This window comes from Apostichopus japonicus, chromosome 14, assembly GCF_037975245.1.
Source record: "Apostichopus japonicus isolate 1M-3 chromosome 14, ASM3797524v1, whole genome shotgun sequence".
Classification (NCBI taxonomy): Eukaryota; Metazoa; Echinodermata; class Holothuroidea; order Aspidochirotida; family Stichopodidae; genus Apostichopus; species Apostichopus japonicus.
This window is the reverse complement of record NC_092574.1, coordinates 5,891,860-5,911,525: the sequence shown is the minus strand read 5'-3', so window position 1 is coordinate 5,911,525 and position 19,666 is coordinate 5,891,860. Positions and strand designations below refer to the sequence as shown.

General features: G+C 36.9%; 1 protein-coding gene across 2 annotated transcripts in view; it reads right to left on the bottom strand.

Annotated features, from left to right (window-relative positions):
- LOC139979357 (probable protein phosphatase 2C T23F11.1) overlaps window positions 1-19,666 on the bottom strand; it is a 37,915-nt gene that overhangs the window by 7,631 nt on the left and 10,618 nt on the right. The window contains exons 1-7 of one of the 2 annotated variants that reach the window (XM_071990062.1): window positions 17,999-18,018; window positions 4,662-4,800; window positions 3,894-3,977; window positions 3,001-3,132; window positions 2,048-2,121; window positions 1,308-1,449; window positions 567-650 (exon numbers count right to left, since the gene is read on the bottom strand). In XM_071990062.1, coding sequence (XP_071846163.1) covers window positions 567-650; window positions 1,308-1,449; window positions 2,048-2,121; window positions 3,001-3,132; window positions 3,894-3,977; window positions 4,662-4,764 — 619 coding nt within the window. In that variant the 5' untranslated portion in view covers window positions 4,765-4,800; window positions 17,999-18,018. Of the gene's footprint in view, window positions 1-566; window positions 651-1,307; window positions 1,450-2,047; window positions 2,122-3,000; window positions 3,133-3,893; window positions 3,978-4,661; window positions 4,801-17,998; window positions 18,019-19,666 lie in introns of those variants that run through there. The other variant, XM_071990061.1, reaches the window with a different exon arrangement.

The following is a 19,666-nucleotide window of genomic DNA, read 5'->3' as shown; positions in this document are numbered from 1 at the left end:
AAGGAATTATGTGAGTGTATTATAGCATATTGTAGTTAACAATCAGTTGGTAGAAATACTATTTAGTATCACATTCGTACAAAACCGTACCTCGGGAAAAGGCAAACAAAACAATGGCAGCTAATGGCTAACGATACTAATATAATGTACCTCTTCTCCTAAATGTAGTCTCCCATGCTGCTAACACTAACAAGATGGTTGCAGTCCCATCAGCAACCTGGTAGGTTTTGGAATGCAAAATTGGTCACAAACGTTTTTTATTGATGAGCACCTCATATTCAGTGCTCGTTCACTAAGAAAGTGCACACTCCAATCCATCATGCTAGGTACTGGCTCTATTCAAACTTGTGGTTGCTATTTACAGGTAGGTCACATTTCCCCACAAAAATTCACCACATCATCAGGTAATACGATTTATACATTACCAGATATTTCTAACTCGGTTTGGCATGGTTTCACAGTTCTTATGTATTATGGTCTTTATAAAACCATATAAAACCGAGACCATCACAAGGTAGCATAAAACGGTTGCACTGTCCAGTTGACTTGCAGGTTAGCTCACTCACCTGTAACAATTTGTTCCTCTGGCCTTTTACTCTCATTTCTTTTAAAAATAAAATCTCCTAAAGCTCTTGACAAGGCTAGATTCCCTGAGAAAAAGAAAAAAAAAGAACAGAATTTTACATTCAGAGTGTAACAAATGTGGACCAAATGCAGTGTGGTATACCAATGTTGGCAACTCAAAATGAGATAAATGTCTAATTCTCTTAAGCTTAGGCCTCAGTTTCCGACATAGAGTTAAAAGTATTAGGCTACCTAAACCGCAGACCAATTTTCCCTTTGACAGGACATGTGCAAACTATCACTTTGTAATGCCACGGTAACAAGGTAATAGATCTATCTGCTGACAGCTTTTGGTAACCACACCTTCTATGATTAAACTTAATGGTGCACCACAGTTGACGAAGCTTCAATGCTGATAGCAGCCCCAAGTTAACCTGACTTCCGGGTATTAACAAATTGTTGTATAAAACAGCAGCATAATTCCACTCCACACAGTGGTCCAGGGAGACTACCACACTCCAAAGATCTGCTTTTGCTGTCTTGTTTGCAAAGCTCCTGTTCTCTCATGTAACGCTTGTGTATGCTGCACTTACATAGATGCCACCTATAACACGACCTTTAACAGTTATAGTCTACAGCCCACTAGAACCCCTCTCCATCTGGGTCCCCCCTCCCCCTCCCCCTCCCCCTCCCCCTCTCCTCCCTCCTCATGACGAGATCTTTTAGCGAATGGTTGTACTTACCATTAACCCTGTTGAATTCCACCCAACCCCCAGCTGCTACAATTCTATTGGATTCCTCTTCCAGGCAGGGCTTGTGGTCTTGCGATAACGCCCTCGCATGGCCTGAAACGCTGACGATACCACGAGAATCCCCGACATTCGCCTGCAAAGAAAATCAACAAGCAAATCAGGGTAGAGATACAGATATATGTGAGAGCAAAGAACAAGGATGGGGATGCGAAAGGTCAAGATTGGTGAGGGGAGGGGGGAGGGGAAGAGAGGAGTTAACATTGATTTCAGTCTCAAGATCTGTCAGACAAACTGCCTGCATACCACAGAAGATGATGGGGTGGGGGTGGGGGGGAGGACGAGTGGAAGGGGGAGGGGAGATCTTTGAACAGTGTCAAATGTGAAAACAGTGCAAGCAGCTGGTTGCCTTACATCATGAAAGGTATTAAACAATGTACACACCTAAATTTATTTAAACTTGGCAGTGCAATGTCCTCCATAATGTTTTCAATGCTGTTTCTTTCAAATTCTTTGCATCCATAAAGATTGAAAGGTGTCTTATATGAGTTAATGGCAATAACGAGTATGCCCCTGATTGTTAATATATAAAACAAGAATTTTGAGTACAGGACTAGGTACATGGGATTACAAGGTGTTTTAGGACCTGCCCTGGATATGAGTCAAAACTTTTGATCTACAAAGGAAAAAATAATTGTAGAGGTTTTTTCTCCTTTTTTATCTTTTTTACTCACCGTGTGCAACTTTCCTTCTCTCATGATTACCACAATCGCTGTCGTTCCTGCCAATTCATCCTTCAGGCTCTCATCTACAGGTTAGAGAAAAACAATGGGATGTTTAACTACTGTTACTATTGTAACTATTGTATTGTTGACCATAAAACAAAACTTTTGAAAAAATGTCAGAATACCTGCAAATCAGAAACAAACAGCCTGCCATCTCCATCGGCAACGAGAACATCGACGATGTTGAGGTTTGCATGGATAAGTTTAATTTTCTCAACAACAAGAAGGGTAACACAACGATTATTCATTACTTCGTTGGCCGTTTCTTTTTTTAATTTACGGCTAATTCCATTCTGCTGTTGCATTTTGCAAAAGAACAATTAAATGTTTTGAAGTGCTGACTTAAAGTTCCATTCAAAGGTCAATGGTTATACAACCAAATTGGGATTAGTTCAATGCATTTTAAAGGGATGTTCCACTGGCTGATTTTTAACTTTTTTTTCAATTTGGCATAACTTTCTTAATGCATCTGGCAACAGTCAAGTTAGTGATGTCATCATGGCAATTAAAGCTGACAACATCTTTGTTTCTCTTCATAATGTACAAATCATCTTTAGACTAAGGAAAACAATCAAAAAAGCATTTCACAAATATTTCGACGACAAACATAATACTAGGAAATTGAGGCCTTTGAAAATGGATCTATGGATCTATGTTGACATCATAAGACTACCAACTTCTGTTGACTTCCCTAGAGTAAGGAATGGTTCACCTGGTAAACATGGACTTAATACTTTCAGGTCAAACCATGTCCAAAAATTTGGAATGTGAAACATTCAGATGGGTTTCTCGACTGAACGTTAGAAAATTTATCTCTTCTGGATAAGTCTCACATCGTCTGCCAACAGCGTACATACCCCTTTAAAACATGGCTTACGTTTACATGTAAAAAAACAACATACCATTCTGCATATTATTGTCTATCATAAGGAATGCATCTCGCATGGCTGTTGTCAGGTCGCCTCTCTTGTACGCCATCTGATCAATGATGGTCTTGTGCAAATGTTCGCCAGCATACTGAGCTACTTTTGCTCCTGTATGAAACAAACAAATCGCCCAAAAAAAAGAAAAAAAAAATTATTCAAAGCTGAAAACGACTCATTCATATAGAGCCATTATTTACTTTATGAAAAAGGATGTAATATTCCCGGCTTTAGTGAATCATTCAAAACTAGAAAACTGGAGCAAATATGTACAGATTTCAGAAGCAAACAAATCATCTTTCTCTTCATCTTTCAACTCAACATCGACCTAGATTCCTCCCATTACCTCAAAAGCTTTCTACAATTTTTGTCAAAATCTTAAACGAGTTCTTGTTTGTCAAAGTCCGCACTTTAGGGTACCCTCTGAGGAGTACAGTATCAATGACATTCCCATGATCATGCTTTACACCTGTTCAACTATCAAGTTGGAACAACAAATCAGTCTAGTTTTTGAAATAGCAGGAAAGACTAAATAATAATACGGCAAAATTTTGGCTCCAGTTTTGTATAAATCTTAAATGACGAATAGCAAACTGTACGTTCGATGACATTATAAACGTGACATATGCACAACAGCGACAGTGTCCAAAAACTGTTATCATATAAACGAATGCTCTCAAAATGAATTACACTGATGAAATTTTACAAGCAACTGTAGTCCAAAATTGATGTTTTCTCTGTGAGTTTTGCTAGGTCAGCACTTAAAAGATTATCTTTGCTTACAGACATGATAGAAGCCAGAGTGCAGAAATCGTGTAGAAGCATGTTAGTAGATGAGTGTGATAACATGTGGACGTATCCAAGGACCTTACCTCCGTGGCCGTCGTAAACAGCAAAGAACGCTGAATCCTCTTCATTGGCTAACCCTAAGATGTGAGTGTGGGCGTCCTCCATGTCTGGGTGATAGAGTTAAGGACCTAGATAACGCAACATCCATCAAAACTGGAGCAACATAACATCAGCCACTGGAATGCTGACCCAAGGCAGATTTTCTGTTAAAATTTCACGTGACATCCCCATGGAGACTACGTGCCTGGAATTTTATTGTTGGCGGATATTTGAACATTTACATAAGTTCTACAAATACTGTACCTGAACTGAAAATGGTTCATTCTGAATGGAATAAGAAGTTGGTATAAATCACCCCCCCCCCCCACCCAAAAAAACAAGGTTGCCAGTTTGAGGGTAAAGTGCTGAAATATTACTAATTTTTTTCCACTAAGTAGTTTTGAAAGTACAAATATTTAAGTGAACATAGGAGGTAGGCTTTATCATCATTTACTTGTTTCGGACTATCTGGAAATCCTTGAAAATCGTCCGCTGGCAACGATGGACAGATACCACACATTCCATCAGTCGTTGGTAATAAATAAAACATCATTTTATATCAAAATTAAAAAAAGCTAAAGGCCTAGTTCTATAATGTTTTAATCATGTTAAGAGTATATATGCCACCTATACATGTACAGAACAGCCTGCATTTGTGCAGATATGAAGAGAAAACTGACTTGTTAAGCTTAACATATAAATAATGATACTCTTTGTTTGTTTTTATGCTTTGTTTTTTCATGAAAGGATACTTATTCTCCATCCTTGCATACATGATGATCCCACTTTGACGAGATGATTTTCACAGCCCTGCGTTTCCTTTGTAGTTACTGGTTCTGATAATGTCTGCCCCATTGAACCATCCTCTGATGAATCTCTCCTTCAATTAATCTGAAAAAGAAAAGAGTCAAAGAAATCAAAACAATTTCGTTTAAAGGGTGTGAAGACTCGCGCAAAAAGAAACATCTCATGCCGGTAATCTGACCTAGTTTCGAATGAGGTGTATTAACAGAAGTGTTAGACACCACCATCGTTCCCAGAAAATACACACACAGCTTGCTACCGTCGGTAATTAGACACTAGTGTACAGTCAGTACATACCGCTGCCGTCAATACCCACAGCACAGTATACAAACGATACAGCGATGGACATCTCAGGTCCAGTTTAAGATAACAAGGTATCACATTTCATTACAGTACTGTCTGCATTTTGTAGCGACACAAACAAAACGTCACTTGCAAGCAACAGAAAGTTCACTTTTTCAGATGGCCACACGCGGTTTGGGGCGAGTCTTCAATGCCTTTAAACTCACATAATTAGGTAGCTGCTGCTCAAACCATACTGTATATACTACTATCTCATGGTTTAACAAACAACTCTGAATTAACTGCTTTCTCTCCAGGTTCCTTCCCTCTCAGTCATAAAGGCTGAACTGCTACTGCATGTACTGTACAGTAACTGCCTTTTAGTTGTCTTGTTGTAAACTTCCTTATATCCAATAATCTAATAGTAAATCAATATAAACTCCTGATGCAGTTAAACTTACACTTAAATATGTACAGTGAGTAGAAGGATGTGTTAAACTAAACCCAGAAATTTATTTCACCGGTTTAAAGGGCTACTGAACTATTGTCGAGATCATAACTTTGCCTTATTTATTATAAAACTAAGTCCATGGTTTACTGTAAATTATTCACAAATTAATTTTCACAGACTTTCACACAACACAATTTTTCTTTTTTAGTCTACAAGTCATACAATACTGGCATATTTAGCATGTTGCAGCATTGCCAGGCCTATTGAACTCGCCAACAGTAGTCTCTGAATATATGATGTGTACATGTATGATGATGTGTGTGTGTGTTTGTGTGAATGCACCATTCCAACGGATAATTAACATTGTATATTTGTATGTTTCTATAAATGCTAAGATAGATATGTACAAATATGATGTGTACAAGTACGATGATATGTGTGTGTGTTTGTAACGGATAAGTAATATTGTATATTTGTATAAGTTTCTATAAATGCTAAGATGCATTCCATATATGTATATACAAAGATCCATTTTCCATATATTACAACCAAAAGTTAATCTCACAAAATTGCCGGGCAAACCTCAAACAATCAAATTCAATTCACTCCCACTTCTAATGAGCAGTGCATGAATGTTGACATGCAACCAGTACAAGAACAGGACTGAAAAGAGGAGAGGGGGGAGGAGGGGGGAGTGTCAGGGCCAGTTAGAGAGTCTGGAAGACATGGAGGGGGGATGTGGAAAACAAAGGATAAAACTTAGTGTACTCTCATGAAGTAAATAGCTAGAGAAAAAGGAAAGGTGCAAAAAGGTGGACTTGCTCTCTAAAGAGGATTTAAAATATTTCAAACATTAAAAATGACACCCCTGTGTATATATACAACATTGCGTGAGTCTCAGTTTATAATACAGACTTTAATAATGTGCCACACTGGTACTTGAATTATTCATCTCTTTGAAGTGCAAATATTCATAGCAGGAACTATGATACTTTTGCTCGCTGTACATTTGCCTTTAAGCGACTTTAAACGCGCGAGAAGGAATGACGATGCCTTGAGAGACGGTAATGACAATCGAATAGAGAGTGAGAATTGAGGAGAATACAACAACAACAGAGAATGAAAACACAATCTCACGATATCCAAAGTATTCAAATTTTAATATTTCAACGGTTTCATCCCATCTCCTAAACTACACACAGATCCATCTTTAAAATTAATTGCACTTTAATATTAAACCTGTACTGCCTGATTGTAGGCGACTTGTGTAACCATGGTAGCCGCAGACCACATGAAAATGAAGTCACAATTGGCAAATACTGTAGAAGAAGGCCATAAGCTGAATGCTGTACAACCTTTTAGGCAAATGTGAAGCATCAAACAGTCTTTATCAAAGCTTTTGGTGATGAAATATTGGAGTATATATGCAAAGGCCAGGTGCTTTGGGGTGTACCTTCCACAGAAGATTAATTGAAATGGCTGTTAAGAAGGATGAAATGTTAATTAGGAGGGGGGAGGGGAATGGGAGGGGAGGGGAGGGGGAGGGGAGGGGGAGGGGGAGGGGGAGGGAACCAGATGGAGAGGGGGTTCTAGTGGGCTGTAGACTATAACTGTTAGGACGTGTCATAGGTGGCATCTATGTAAGTGCAGCATACACAAGCGCTACATGAGAGAACAGGAGCTTTGCAAAAATGACATTACTTTACATAGCATACAAGAAGATCTTCGTGCCATCATACAAGTATTTTCTCCTGATTAATCTAGTCTGAAAGTCACCCACCCTGCACAGTGTTAAAAGTTACCACCTCATTCTAGGCACGGTAGAAAGACGAGTGCTAAGGTTGCGGGGAGACAGGTAAGCCCTGAGCAAAGTAAATTATACATTACCAAAAGTCCCAACCACAGAGAAATGCATCTAAGTAATTAATCCAAAGTTATCTGGTGTGGGTAATTACTAGATTACTTCTCTGTCCTAATTCCATTTTGCCTTATTATAATCCACCTAGATACTACCCTGGCAAATAATGGATATTTTTTATTTATTTTTTGACCTGACCAGTTCCTTCTTATCAAAATGCACAAGTTTCTGTTAAGGTCACATTAAGTTGCAGCAATTAATACAGTTCAACTGATAAATTGTTTTTGTCCAGTGATCTGAGAAATGATAATATCACAAGATCACACCTAAGCCATCAGATAATTTTTTTAAGAAATGTCACCTGAGATAGAGCCTGGGTATTTTTATAATGTCTCGATCCACACTCAAACCCGGTCGCCTTACTTCCAGACTGTGTTAGGTTTGTCCAATTCACAACCGGTTGAAACTTTAAAGTAATTTGCCCACTTGTACAGTCTTCTATAATTATATTTGTTATATCTTGTTCGACGAGCCTAATCTTTTATTTTTTGGCATTCCAACATGGAACCTCAAGGATTGTCCAGGGTTTCCAAGAGACAACCACCACACAGCTATGAGAATCAGTTTTGGACATGTAGTACCACTGTATGTTTGGATTAGTTTATTGGTTATCAACATTTCTAACGGACGGTTGGTCGTTCTATATCTTACGTAAATTACAACCTGGAGGATTCCTCTGTGGAAAGATCATGCTCTTTCACTCCTCCTCGCGACCACGGGCTCTCAGCATTTCTACCGGTGACGACAAATTAGTGTGAGAGCTTTCGTGTCTGTGGAACTTCAGCCGCGACTTCTTTATTAATAAATCCTGTAGTCACTCTTTGCATGAAACAAATGACAACAGTGTGTGTAAGGTAATGATAACATTATGACTGAGATGTACCAGCAACAGTCCTGATGTCCTTGTATTATATGATCATAATAATCTTGTAGGCGTCCAAGAAATATTTTCCGAAAATGTTGTCTCGTATTTCAAAGTCACAATCACATGATGATTACGAGGATGGCGTCCAAGTAAATACAAAATCATGTCACAATTGGTCAAACTAATTAATGCACTTTTGTACGATAGATTTGGTCACCACATGAAGATTTACATTACAGCTGGTTATGTCTTAACGATTCTAAAATCTTAAGCCACCTGTCACAACTTTTCGTGGAATGATGTTTGTAATAACGTAGAAGAGGGTATCAGGATTTTTTTATCCTGTTTTATACCCATGCTAGTACACTGAGAGATATTACAGTACCTAGAGCTAAAATCAGTGACATTGTGTATAGTGTTAGGAATATTTAGTACATACAGTAGCATAACTTCTGCAAAATCTTAAAACAATTCACAGACACCATACACAGTACTTAGATATAGGCTTAATATACTGTACTGAACATACCTGTTTACATGACATGTACAAAGACAATTTGTCGGAAAACTGCACTTTGTGTTTAGTCACTAATTTCAAAACATATTGGGCACTGAAACATAATTATTACTGTACTATAAATATTTACCATTCTTCAACATCCCTCACTAGAGCTGCATCTCTAATGTCACTACGGGATCAATTGATCATCAATCTTTTAAGATGAGAAATCTCACAGCTTCAAGCAGATATACTGTATGTGCTAGAGCTACATATGAACTAACTCAGGCTTACATCCTCATCCTCTCTTAGTAGTCTGTGCATATACTGTATGATGTGTACATGTACATGTATGATGATGGATATGTGTGTGTGTGTGTTTGTGTTAATGCACCATGGGATAATTAATATTCATATGGTCAATTATATAAGTTTCTACATTAAACTGTAGAAACAAGTATCAACTACTGTATCAATGACACTCAAATACAAACACTGTAAACCGTCTAACTTCCCTCTTGAGTTGGGGCTGTGCCCTCCAAATCTTAACTTCCAATTCCCACAAATGTAGCTCAACGGTTTGCTATCTGTTGAAGTCGTGTGTCTAGCCTACTGTACTTTCAATGCCCCGTACCAACAGTCGCAATGTGCTGTGTAGGGGGTGGGGGAGGGGGGAGGGGGGAGGGGAGTGGGAGGTGGTTTTTAGGGTCTCCAGCCTATTATAAGATGCTGCCTTCGCCAATGCTATTCATACCATTTTCTTGCATGATAACTCATGCTCTACCGTACATCCAGATTAGCATATATTGTGCGCTAAGTGGGTCGTCTTCATAAACCTACTTACAGAGCACCTCCCTCCAAAGTTCACTCAAACAAAATTCTGACAAGATATTTTGGGCAAAGGTGGCAAAAAGGTAAACAAACCGTGTCAAGTACAACAATCAATATCAAACTATCCCGATAAAAGATTACAAGGTGTAATTAAAGTTGTCAAAGGCTTGAAACACCGATATCAAGAAACGAAACAAGTACAGGATAACGAAATCAAAACTGAGAAACGAAACTATTTACTTAAATTCTTAAAATAAATTCACGTACATTGCAGGTTAGGATGCAAGCAACTCACGAAGCGGTGACGGATAAATTATGAGAAATCTGAGGAAAATATGAACTCTTACTTGATAGAAAACCGAGAATTTCGCAAAAAGGTCAATTACTTTCGGATCTACTGTAGTACTGTACTTGACTCACAGAATATAGCATTAGAACTTTGTACATTATGATCAGCAATTTCAGATTTCAGTAAGAATGGGACACAAATGAGGTCATGTACATAACAACAGAGAAAGTTCTAAGGGTTTCAAAGTTTGTTTACCAATTTTAAGGCTTTAAATTAATACACCATAGTTTCAAAAGTACAAAACTGCTATGTACAACAGTATTCATCTTTTCATTTGTATAGTTATTTGCCCAGCTTTGCACAGTATTTTGCTATGCGATACTGGATAAATTAATCCACCCCCCTCCCCTCCCCCCGGAGCAAGTATCTAATGCATTGCCTTGTGGTAAACCTTAACATCTTTAATTCATGACTTTCAATCACCTTAGAAGCGTAATATACGTCTCTCGCCTTTCTTAAAGCTTTAAACAGCAAGGCAAACTAAAAAAACACATCTGTTGATGACCTGAAGGACTGTAACGGACTGTAATAATATTATGTAGGGTAGTGTGCTTACTCAAGCCCAAATGTGTTGACAAAGAGAACATTGTATGGAATACTGCCAAGGTCAGTATTAAAAGTACAGTAAAAGATTATATAACATCACTTCCTACTCTGAAGATGACCCAATCTCATGTTCAACAGGATATACTGGACTCGAAGACTCGTGACTGAATTAAAGCCATAAATGTATCGTACATACATGCACAAAACTCAACTGAAAGGGTGCAGTTACAATGACAGTACATACTAATACCATTGCCAGAGTTACAACGGACCACCATTTTGGTACTAGAGAAGGGAGAGGGGGAGGGGGAGGGGGAGTGGAATGTTATGTTGTCTAGGGGAGTCCTCAAAAGAGGAGTGGTCCCCCTCCCCTTTGCTAAAATTAAGGGCTCCTTAATGAAGAATGGTGCAATATTTTTCAACTTTTATGTACAAGAATTTTCAACTATTTATATATTTATGTCCTTTCTTTAATATTTTTTAATATTCTGTGTCCGTGAAGAACCCCTTTGATTTACTTACCCCTGACAAATGCTTCATATAAATCTGGTGTAATGACATCATGTCTACATATACTGTATGACTTTATGTCACTGAACAAATATATCATGGGTAATTTGGGTATTGACATTTCCTATGTAATCTAATCTAATCTATTGTTCTATTAAATAAGTGATTTATAAATTAATGAGTTGATTGTACATAGCAAGGCAGTTAATATGATACAAATTGTCTCCATTCTAGTCAATGGTTCAAGTCATATGTTAAACTCACTGCTCAACTGTACACAGTAATGCATACATTAAACTTCTCACTAGCCTTTAGTTCATTTCTTTACCTTTCCTCGTTTATTTTTCTAGCCAACAACAAACACGTCTAAATTTAACGATCAAAATTGCCAACTTGGTGGAAAGAAGAATAGTAAAAGGACTGTTCAAGTTACTGTAGGGTAGCTTAGGGTAGCTTTAGGGTACAGTAGCTAGAGTTGCTTCATCAATATCATACAGAATAATGATCACTGAGTAGGAATTTTAAAGCACTTTCCTACTACTAGTCTAGACGTCACTGCTTCTAAGGAAGGAAAGTGCTGATCATTGCAGATCACCCCCTAGGCAGTGGGTACTGTTGAGCAAAGGTGCTAAATTAAAGGTTGTGAGTAGACAGGTGAGCAGGGAAGAGAACTAAATGTCCCATGAAAGACATAAATCTCGCTGAGCAGCAGTGACTTAATCTTATATGGTCTGCTTACATCTTTCTACTTGGTCTGATTTATATAATTATTAACTGTTATGTAATTTTAAACCAAAGGTGAGCACAATAATGAATCTTGCAGGCCACAGTTAAGATTCTGTACCCAATCACTAAAGGTATTTACCTGCAGTACTGTACTCCCGTGACATGGCAAAAATACACTATATATGGTCCCAATCAAAGGTCAGAAAGTTAAACATGTGTATTGTCCATCTATTAATGTTGAAAATATTCAAGGTATAAATTGTGGTAAGCCTATACATATTATACACAACCTTCCATGCCATAACGTAATGCTGGCTGCATTACATTAAATTTAGTTTTGCAAACCCATGATTGAGGACGCATAGTGTAATTTGCCAATTGTTGGTTTAAACAGTGTACGTACTGAGAAGAAATACGAACATCGAAGCATATCAAAACTGAACTCTTCGATCCCAACAACACATGGCTCGCTTGTAGGCTGATTTATCAGTCAGTACTGTAGGCAGTGCTGTATGTATGTACAGTAACCTTCACAAACCACACAGTACCGTATGTATTAAAGGTACAGTAACCTTCACAAACCACACTGTACCCTACAACTGAATCTGTGTGTATAATCAGGGAGTTCCCTGGTATAATCAGGCAACAACTCCACCATCACAGTTCGCAGTTGAAAACAACCGTGTAAGCCTGTTTTCAAAAGAATGCAATTCAATAGTTAGGAAATTACAACACTGTCTTGTAAAAGAAAGCCTGTGACATCTTGTCTTTCTATTCACTATAAAAAACTGGGAAAATTATAGAGACCTAGAGAGAAAAACAAGCATAGAGAGCATCTAAATGTAGTCAATGCCCCAACCCCCCCCCCCCCCCTTCTGAAAGAATAGTCCTTTCTGTTTAGGCTGTGTCTTACTATTAATATACCCATCACTATGGCCAAGTGGTTTTAAAGTGCAGTGGCATTAGAAACAATGAAACCGATCATGAAACCGATCTCATCCAACAATGGCCATACCGATTCATATCAGTCTTGTAACATATCAATTAGTACTACGAAGAATCATTCACGCAGTATCACATACAGTATAGCAAAATGCTATACAACATGAGCAAATTTGCTACTGTATGCAAGTTCACAGATGAATAGCAAGCAGTTTTTGTACAGGAACCGTGGTATTCTACAACAGACAATTTAAGAACGTTGAAAATGGCTACGCCAAAAGGTGAATACTAACTTGTATCATTAGTAATTCATTACGATAGCCAGACTATAATACATCATCCAGCATGACAGTAATTAATTCTCTTTTAATGTTGTTTATATGAAGATATGACCTGTCTATATCATATTTAGTTTCTTATTGCACATTAATTAAAGGAAAGAGAAATCTCTCATGGAGGTTTTCAGAACGATATCGTTCTGTTTATAGTACTTAAGTGTGTTAATGGTTTGAACAATGGTGATAAAGCGTATGGGTTCGCTGCCAATGGTGTCAAGTACTTCTGTTCAGTCAATGGAAGGATGTGGGCGGTGTGAAGGGTGGGGGAGGGGGTGAGGGAGGGAATGGGGGACAATATGAGTTATAAACAAACAACATCTTTTGAGATCTGGAACAAACTAATCTTCAATGTTATGCCCTTACTGTACATACAATGAAATACATACATACCATGATATATACATGCATATCATGAAATACATACATACCATGAAATACATACATACCATGAAATACATACATACCATGAAATACATACATATATACCATGAAATATATACATACCATGAAATATATACATAACATGAAATATATATACATACCATGAAATACATACATACCATGAAATACATACATACCATGAAATATATATACCATGAAATATATACATACCATGAAATACATACATACAAGGTAATACATACTAAGAAATACATACATACCATGAAATACATACATACCATGAAATACAAACATCCCATGAATTATATACATACCATGAAATACATACATACCATGACATACATACATACCATGAAATACATACATACCATGACATACATACATACCATGAATTACATACATACCATGAATTACATACATACCATGAAATACAAACATCGCATGAATTACATACATACCATGAAATACATACATGTATACCATGACATAGTGCTGATAGTCGACACATTCTTTTGTAGTCGATTAATAGCTTAGCTCTTCTCGCGATTACTGCGATTACTCGGTTACAGTTATGACGTCATCACTGTCTTATTTAAATTGCAGAAATACATTCAAACCAAATCTTTCCCCATGGTGCTCTGTCTTTATTTATTTATTCTTTTGTGTCTTAACGTGTGGTGTCTAAATCATGTTAAAACTTCTACCAAACAAAACCTGTGAACAACTTTCAATCTACAACGTTTCTTAAAATCCTTCTTAGTATATCAAAACTTTTCAATGAACCTACAAGGCTACTACTAGCACTAATAAAAGCAAATGTATAAAACAATGAATAGTTGTAACACCTTGCAGCGGTGTGATGATTAGTACGCAAGAGTTTTCTGTAGAGGGACGTTCAACGTTCTAGGGCTAGGCTCTAGCCTAGAGCGATAGCAGGCATATACAGTATTTGCACATTGAAATTAAACTACACCGCAATCAACACACTCCATCAGACATCCAATAAATGTGAACCAGGGTTGTTAATGAAGTTATTGTAAACATGTTTGAAGAAATGACAAATACTTTGGTAATCTTAAAAGATTAATAATTACGAATTTGCGATTATGTGCAATGATTAAACATTGCTAGGATTGAATGTTGCATTGCAGAACAATCGTATTACTAACAAGTAAACACATGAATCTAACCGGAGCAGGTGCTTGCTGATTTTTTAACACAGCACAGTGCTAGTGTAGCATTGTGAGAACCACATACCTTTGCCATATTTGCTGACAAACTGCTAAAGTGTTGTGTTTGATAGGTATAGGCTATTTTTCAAAAGCAGATTATGTGTAGTGCTAGCTCGTAGTCGAGTAATCGCAACTTAGGTTTTGAGTGCGATTAATTGAACTTTCAAAGTGTAATCGCGACTACTGGCGATTAATCGATTACGACTACTGTATCAGCACTACCATGACATACATACATGGCATGAATTACATACTGTCTTGAGGCAATTTACAAGTCAAAAGAAAAAAAGGGAGATATATACTGTACCTACCCGTTTTACAGACGCAACGATTCTGCCATTTACTGTGATCTTGTATTACAGCTCTACCTATACAACTCTTGCTAAAGTTCTGTGCATATTTTAATGAATCATTAACACTAGTCTAAAACCCACAACAAAAGACAGTTTGAAGGATTTCTTTATTAAATAGTGAAAGTCAACATTGCAACAATTACTAGTCAAATTGTTCATGACTGTTCCTAGCTCACTGCAGGCATTCTGCCTCCTTCCCTTAACAAGGTTATTAACTGTATGTAAATGCCAGTTACATAAGTCTAATCACAAGAGAAGCACAATTTGGCTTCTACAGGAGAACACTAGTGGCAATTTCACAGCTATTTTCAAACATTGGTAAACTGGTAAATTGGTAAAATTCAGACATTGGTAAACTGTTTATGACAGACTATCGTTACTTCAAGGTATCGGTATTTCTCCTCATATGGTTAGACAAACCTCTCCACAAATTACAAAGACTTTGAAATAAAGTGCTGGTAGTATCCCTCATTAAGACAAGAGTTTCAATAACAGACAGAAAGACGAACATTACAGTCTACAGGACAGTCTACTGTTTGTTATAGAGTATTTTATCCAGAAGCCTTTTTTGGGTACAGTACATCTACAGCAAGGATCGCCATGTTTTAATATAAACAACAGAACTTTTCCAGCCCATTCTACTGTTTTAATGCACAATACTGTGTCTTCTTGGATAAGACGTCCCTATACTTTTCCACACACAATATTCCTAATACAAATTATATTCAGTTAAATCTTTCTGTCATACACTAAGTAGCCAGGATGGAAACATCACCCACGATACGTACACATAACAGCCTCAAGTAAACCATGGTCAAAGAAAATGTGGAGATTCAAGTTTTTAATTAAAAAACAAAAAACAATATACAAAATACAACCCAGCTGACACAATGATGAATGAACAGGCAGGAAGAGTAATCCACACTTCCCTTTAGAAGTTCTCCAGTTTTGGCTGACCTAGAATTTCAAATCATATACGCACCGTACAAAGATCACTGTTGACATTTAGACAGAGAAAGAATTGATGTGCTTTGATACAGAAAGTAATCAAAAATAATATATTAGAAAGGTAAGATCTACCTACGAGTATGACATAAACCGGTGCTCTCCCGAAAGCATGATTTTACATGGCAAAACCATCTGTTTTTGGTTTTTACATTAATTGTCTTACTGTACTATAGTTTCTCATACTTATTTAATTTTAACCATTGACTATGATTTAATCTATTTTACTATTTACATACCTCTGAAATTGTTTTGGACTATATTCGTTTTAGTTTTTAGTATCGTTTAGTACTGGTGTGTTTTTTATATTGTTGCTTTTGGCTTCTACATTTTTTTGCCTTACTGTATTGGTTCTATATATTTAATATTTTGGTTTTTGTTACTATTTGTTTTTTAGGTTTTACATTTGAAAAGCGCTTTGAGCAGCTTTGCTGATTATACGCTATATAAATTTTACTTATTATATTATTATTATTATGTTGTAACAGCCAAATCCCTTCAAATTGGTAACTTTAATTACTGATAATGATACTTTAGAATCTCATTAGGAATCTCTCCAGTTAAAAGTCAGGGAAGCCAGAGGCCACAAAAAAAGAGAAAGGTACAGTACTGACTGGCCACCAACAGCTGGCTGGCAGTGATATTGTGATAAATTACCTGGAAAGAAGCAGGCGAATGGAAATGCTAATGCAATCTTCTTATTAGGGATATAGTATATATACCAAATGAACAGCACAGTGAGGGTGATATTGAAATCTTATTTTCCTTCTTTAGTTCAATAGTTCATTAGTAGAAGGTATACATATCCACACAACACACTCGTGCTGTAAATAAACACTTACTGACTTGATAGTTACCGTACGCAGGGTTCGTTATTCTTTTTTTTTTTTTAATAAAAAACGCATGGATTTATTTATGTGATTTGAATTGAAATGTCATATTTTCAATCAATTTTGGATGTTATCGTTGTCATAACGACACAAGTACATTTACAATAAAATCTTTTTTTGTAGTATATATACAGCATACACAGTTAATATCATTTTATGAACATGTGATTCAGTGATTTTCTTTCTAAAACAAATCAAGTGATTTAAATCTGTGTGATTTCAAAGTCTGTCAACCCTGACTGCACGTACATGTGCAAATACCAAAGCAGGAGTCATACTACGCAGTAATCAACATTGGGTAGAATCATTTCATTATTATAATCACACGACATTAACATGGAGGGCGTTGTGGTCAAGTGGTAAAGGCAGTGGACTTGTGATCTAAAGATTACAGAATCGAGCCCTGGCCTGATCATTGCGTTATCCTTGGGCAAGGCGCTTTATCTCCATTGCCTCTCTTCACCCAGGTGTATAGTGCACTGTGGTGCCCCAGGAGAGATTGATTGAATTGTGCACACTTTGGTGTGTGGGTGTGACAAGTTACCAATGACCAGGGGTTAATAATAATCAGCGCATTGAGACTTAAGTGTGTATTTGCGCTTTATAAGAACTGTGTATTATTATTATTATTAACATGTTCTTCCTCATTATAGCTGAGAGATCTATGCAGTCAATCCCTTTGGATTATACACTCCCTCTATATAAAGAACAAGAATTATAATATTTAATAGTTTAAGCTAAACCAGACACAAAATTTTCAAAAATCCTTTGAAGTTTTTGCAATCAGGTTCTTCTTCCATATGTAAACTTTGTGGGACTGTACTAATAGACTAGTGCTTCTAGACTATCATTTCAGGTGACCTCTCGCCCTTATCTTCACTCTAATGATCCATTTTTATTGCCAAAAGTGACAAAAAATTCAGCTTGACAGCAAGAAACTAATGTACATGAACTTCTTACCGCCCCCCCCCTCACCCTGGAAAAATCTCCTTAATTACTGTAAGTCTTGAGTTTTACAACAAACCCACAAATAGCATACAATTTCATCAAGAATGAAACCAAAGAGATTAAATATTGGGAATAAGATCCAAATTTCTGCTCATAATACATCGGTTGTGACGTTAACAAAAAAAAACAGTTACTGACCAAAAATAACTGCTCCAGCTCATGTACAGTATTCTTGTTGTTGAGGGAGATGTTACGTAACAACACAGCTGTTTTAAAGGTCACTTTGTAAACAGAGAGTTGTTATGTGAGTGAATCTGTGATGACCCACAAGAATCCTAACAAAAAATATATATATATATATAACAATGCAGAACTAATTTAGAAAATACAATTAACGAAAAAATTTGATGTTGAGGGAAAATTGCAACAAATTTTATCGTAAACATAATCTTCTCCTCATCCAGCTTCCTCCTTCACAAATTTTGAAATACGCTGAAACGTTTTTCAAGAGTAACTAAGGTACTATTGTCTGACAATGTCTCCATATCAACCAATCACGGACAAGAATTATGTTGTGACAGAGAGACAGCATTGCCAGATAGGCAATACATTGAGCACTGCTTGCATGAAAGCCATATTTTAAAGCATCTAAATAACAGTAGTTCTCTCAGATTCAAACCTATCTGCCTTTCTATTCAAGCTTACACTAATATCTCTTTGGCAGGGTGAATTCAGCATAAGACAGTGAGTATTATGTAAATATTTCAGATGCAAGTTTTAGATCCAAGTTGCTGGATGGTTGTCGTACATTAACGGTTGACATTATGCCCAATGTTAACTTTTTTTATGTTATAGACCATTAAGAAACATTGCCAATCAGACTAGATTGTATTTCTGTATATCTATACCCGTTTCTTTTTTCTTCTTTTTTCTTTGTTTGAGAAATGATGCTTTAATTAAAATGGCTGGACTACTTAGTCTACAGTAGCACAAAGACTACAGTATACATCAGAATACAAAATTCATTTTAAGGAAAGCTATATACTTTTCATGTTCTCAAAAAGAATTGAAGGAATTGGGGGGGGGGGGGGGGGAAGGGGTCAGGAGAATTATTGCCTCAGGCCCAAGATCACTAAGGGGGCCGGGCCAGGAAGAAATGGAGGAGCCCAAGGAACATATGGGACAAAGAATACTGTATTTCCCATTTCATAATTAACTGAAGGAAAATGACAAGTGCACAGAGTGAGTTGTATAATTAATTGTCCTTGAGCACCCCTCCCCCTCCCCCAAACTCTGTTCCTTGACCCCTCTGGCCTCACATCATATGATTACAATGCATTGCAAATTAATCAACTTGGACAAATGACATTGAATGTCATCAACAGATGCCATTCATTTGAAAGTTAAAGGACAAAGTTCTTGTATGACGTGTAAAAGACCCAAGTACTATTGGTATATTAGAAAGTATATTAAACAACCCGATTTGCAATTAGGCCTGCACTCAGACGCCAGTCATCTGCACAGTTAAGCCTAAAAGCAGAATTCCAGAGATTGTAAGCAACCTTAAGGGAGGAAATTAAATAGCTATTGGACCATTACTACTGATAACAGTTTTCTTTTCACCTTGTAAGTACTGTGACATCACGATTGAAATTCTTGCCCAAAGTCATCCTTTAATTAATTAGTGGATAAATTAGAATGCTAAAGAAACCGTTCACTGCACAAGCTGAAACCTTAGATTGTGCTGTAGGCTGTTGCATACAATTGTATGTATTGTGTAATATATTTGTCAATGTCATATATGTACTCTAGGTTTGATTGGTATACATGTACAAAAGTTATGCAAGATTGTCCTAACATGCATTT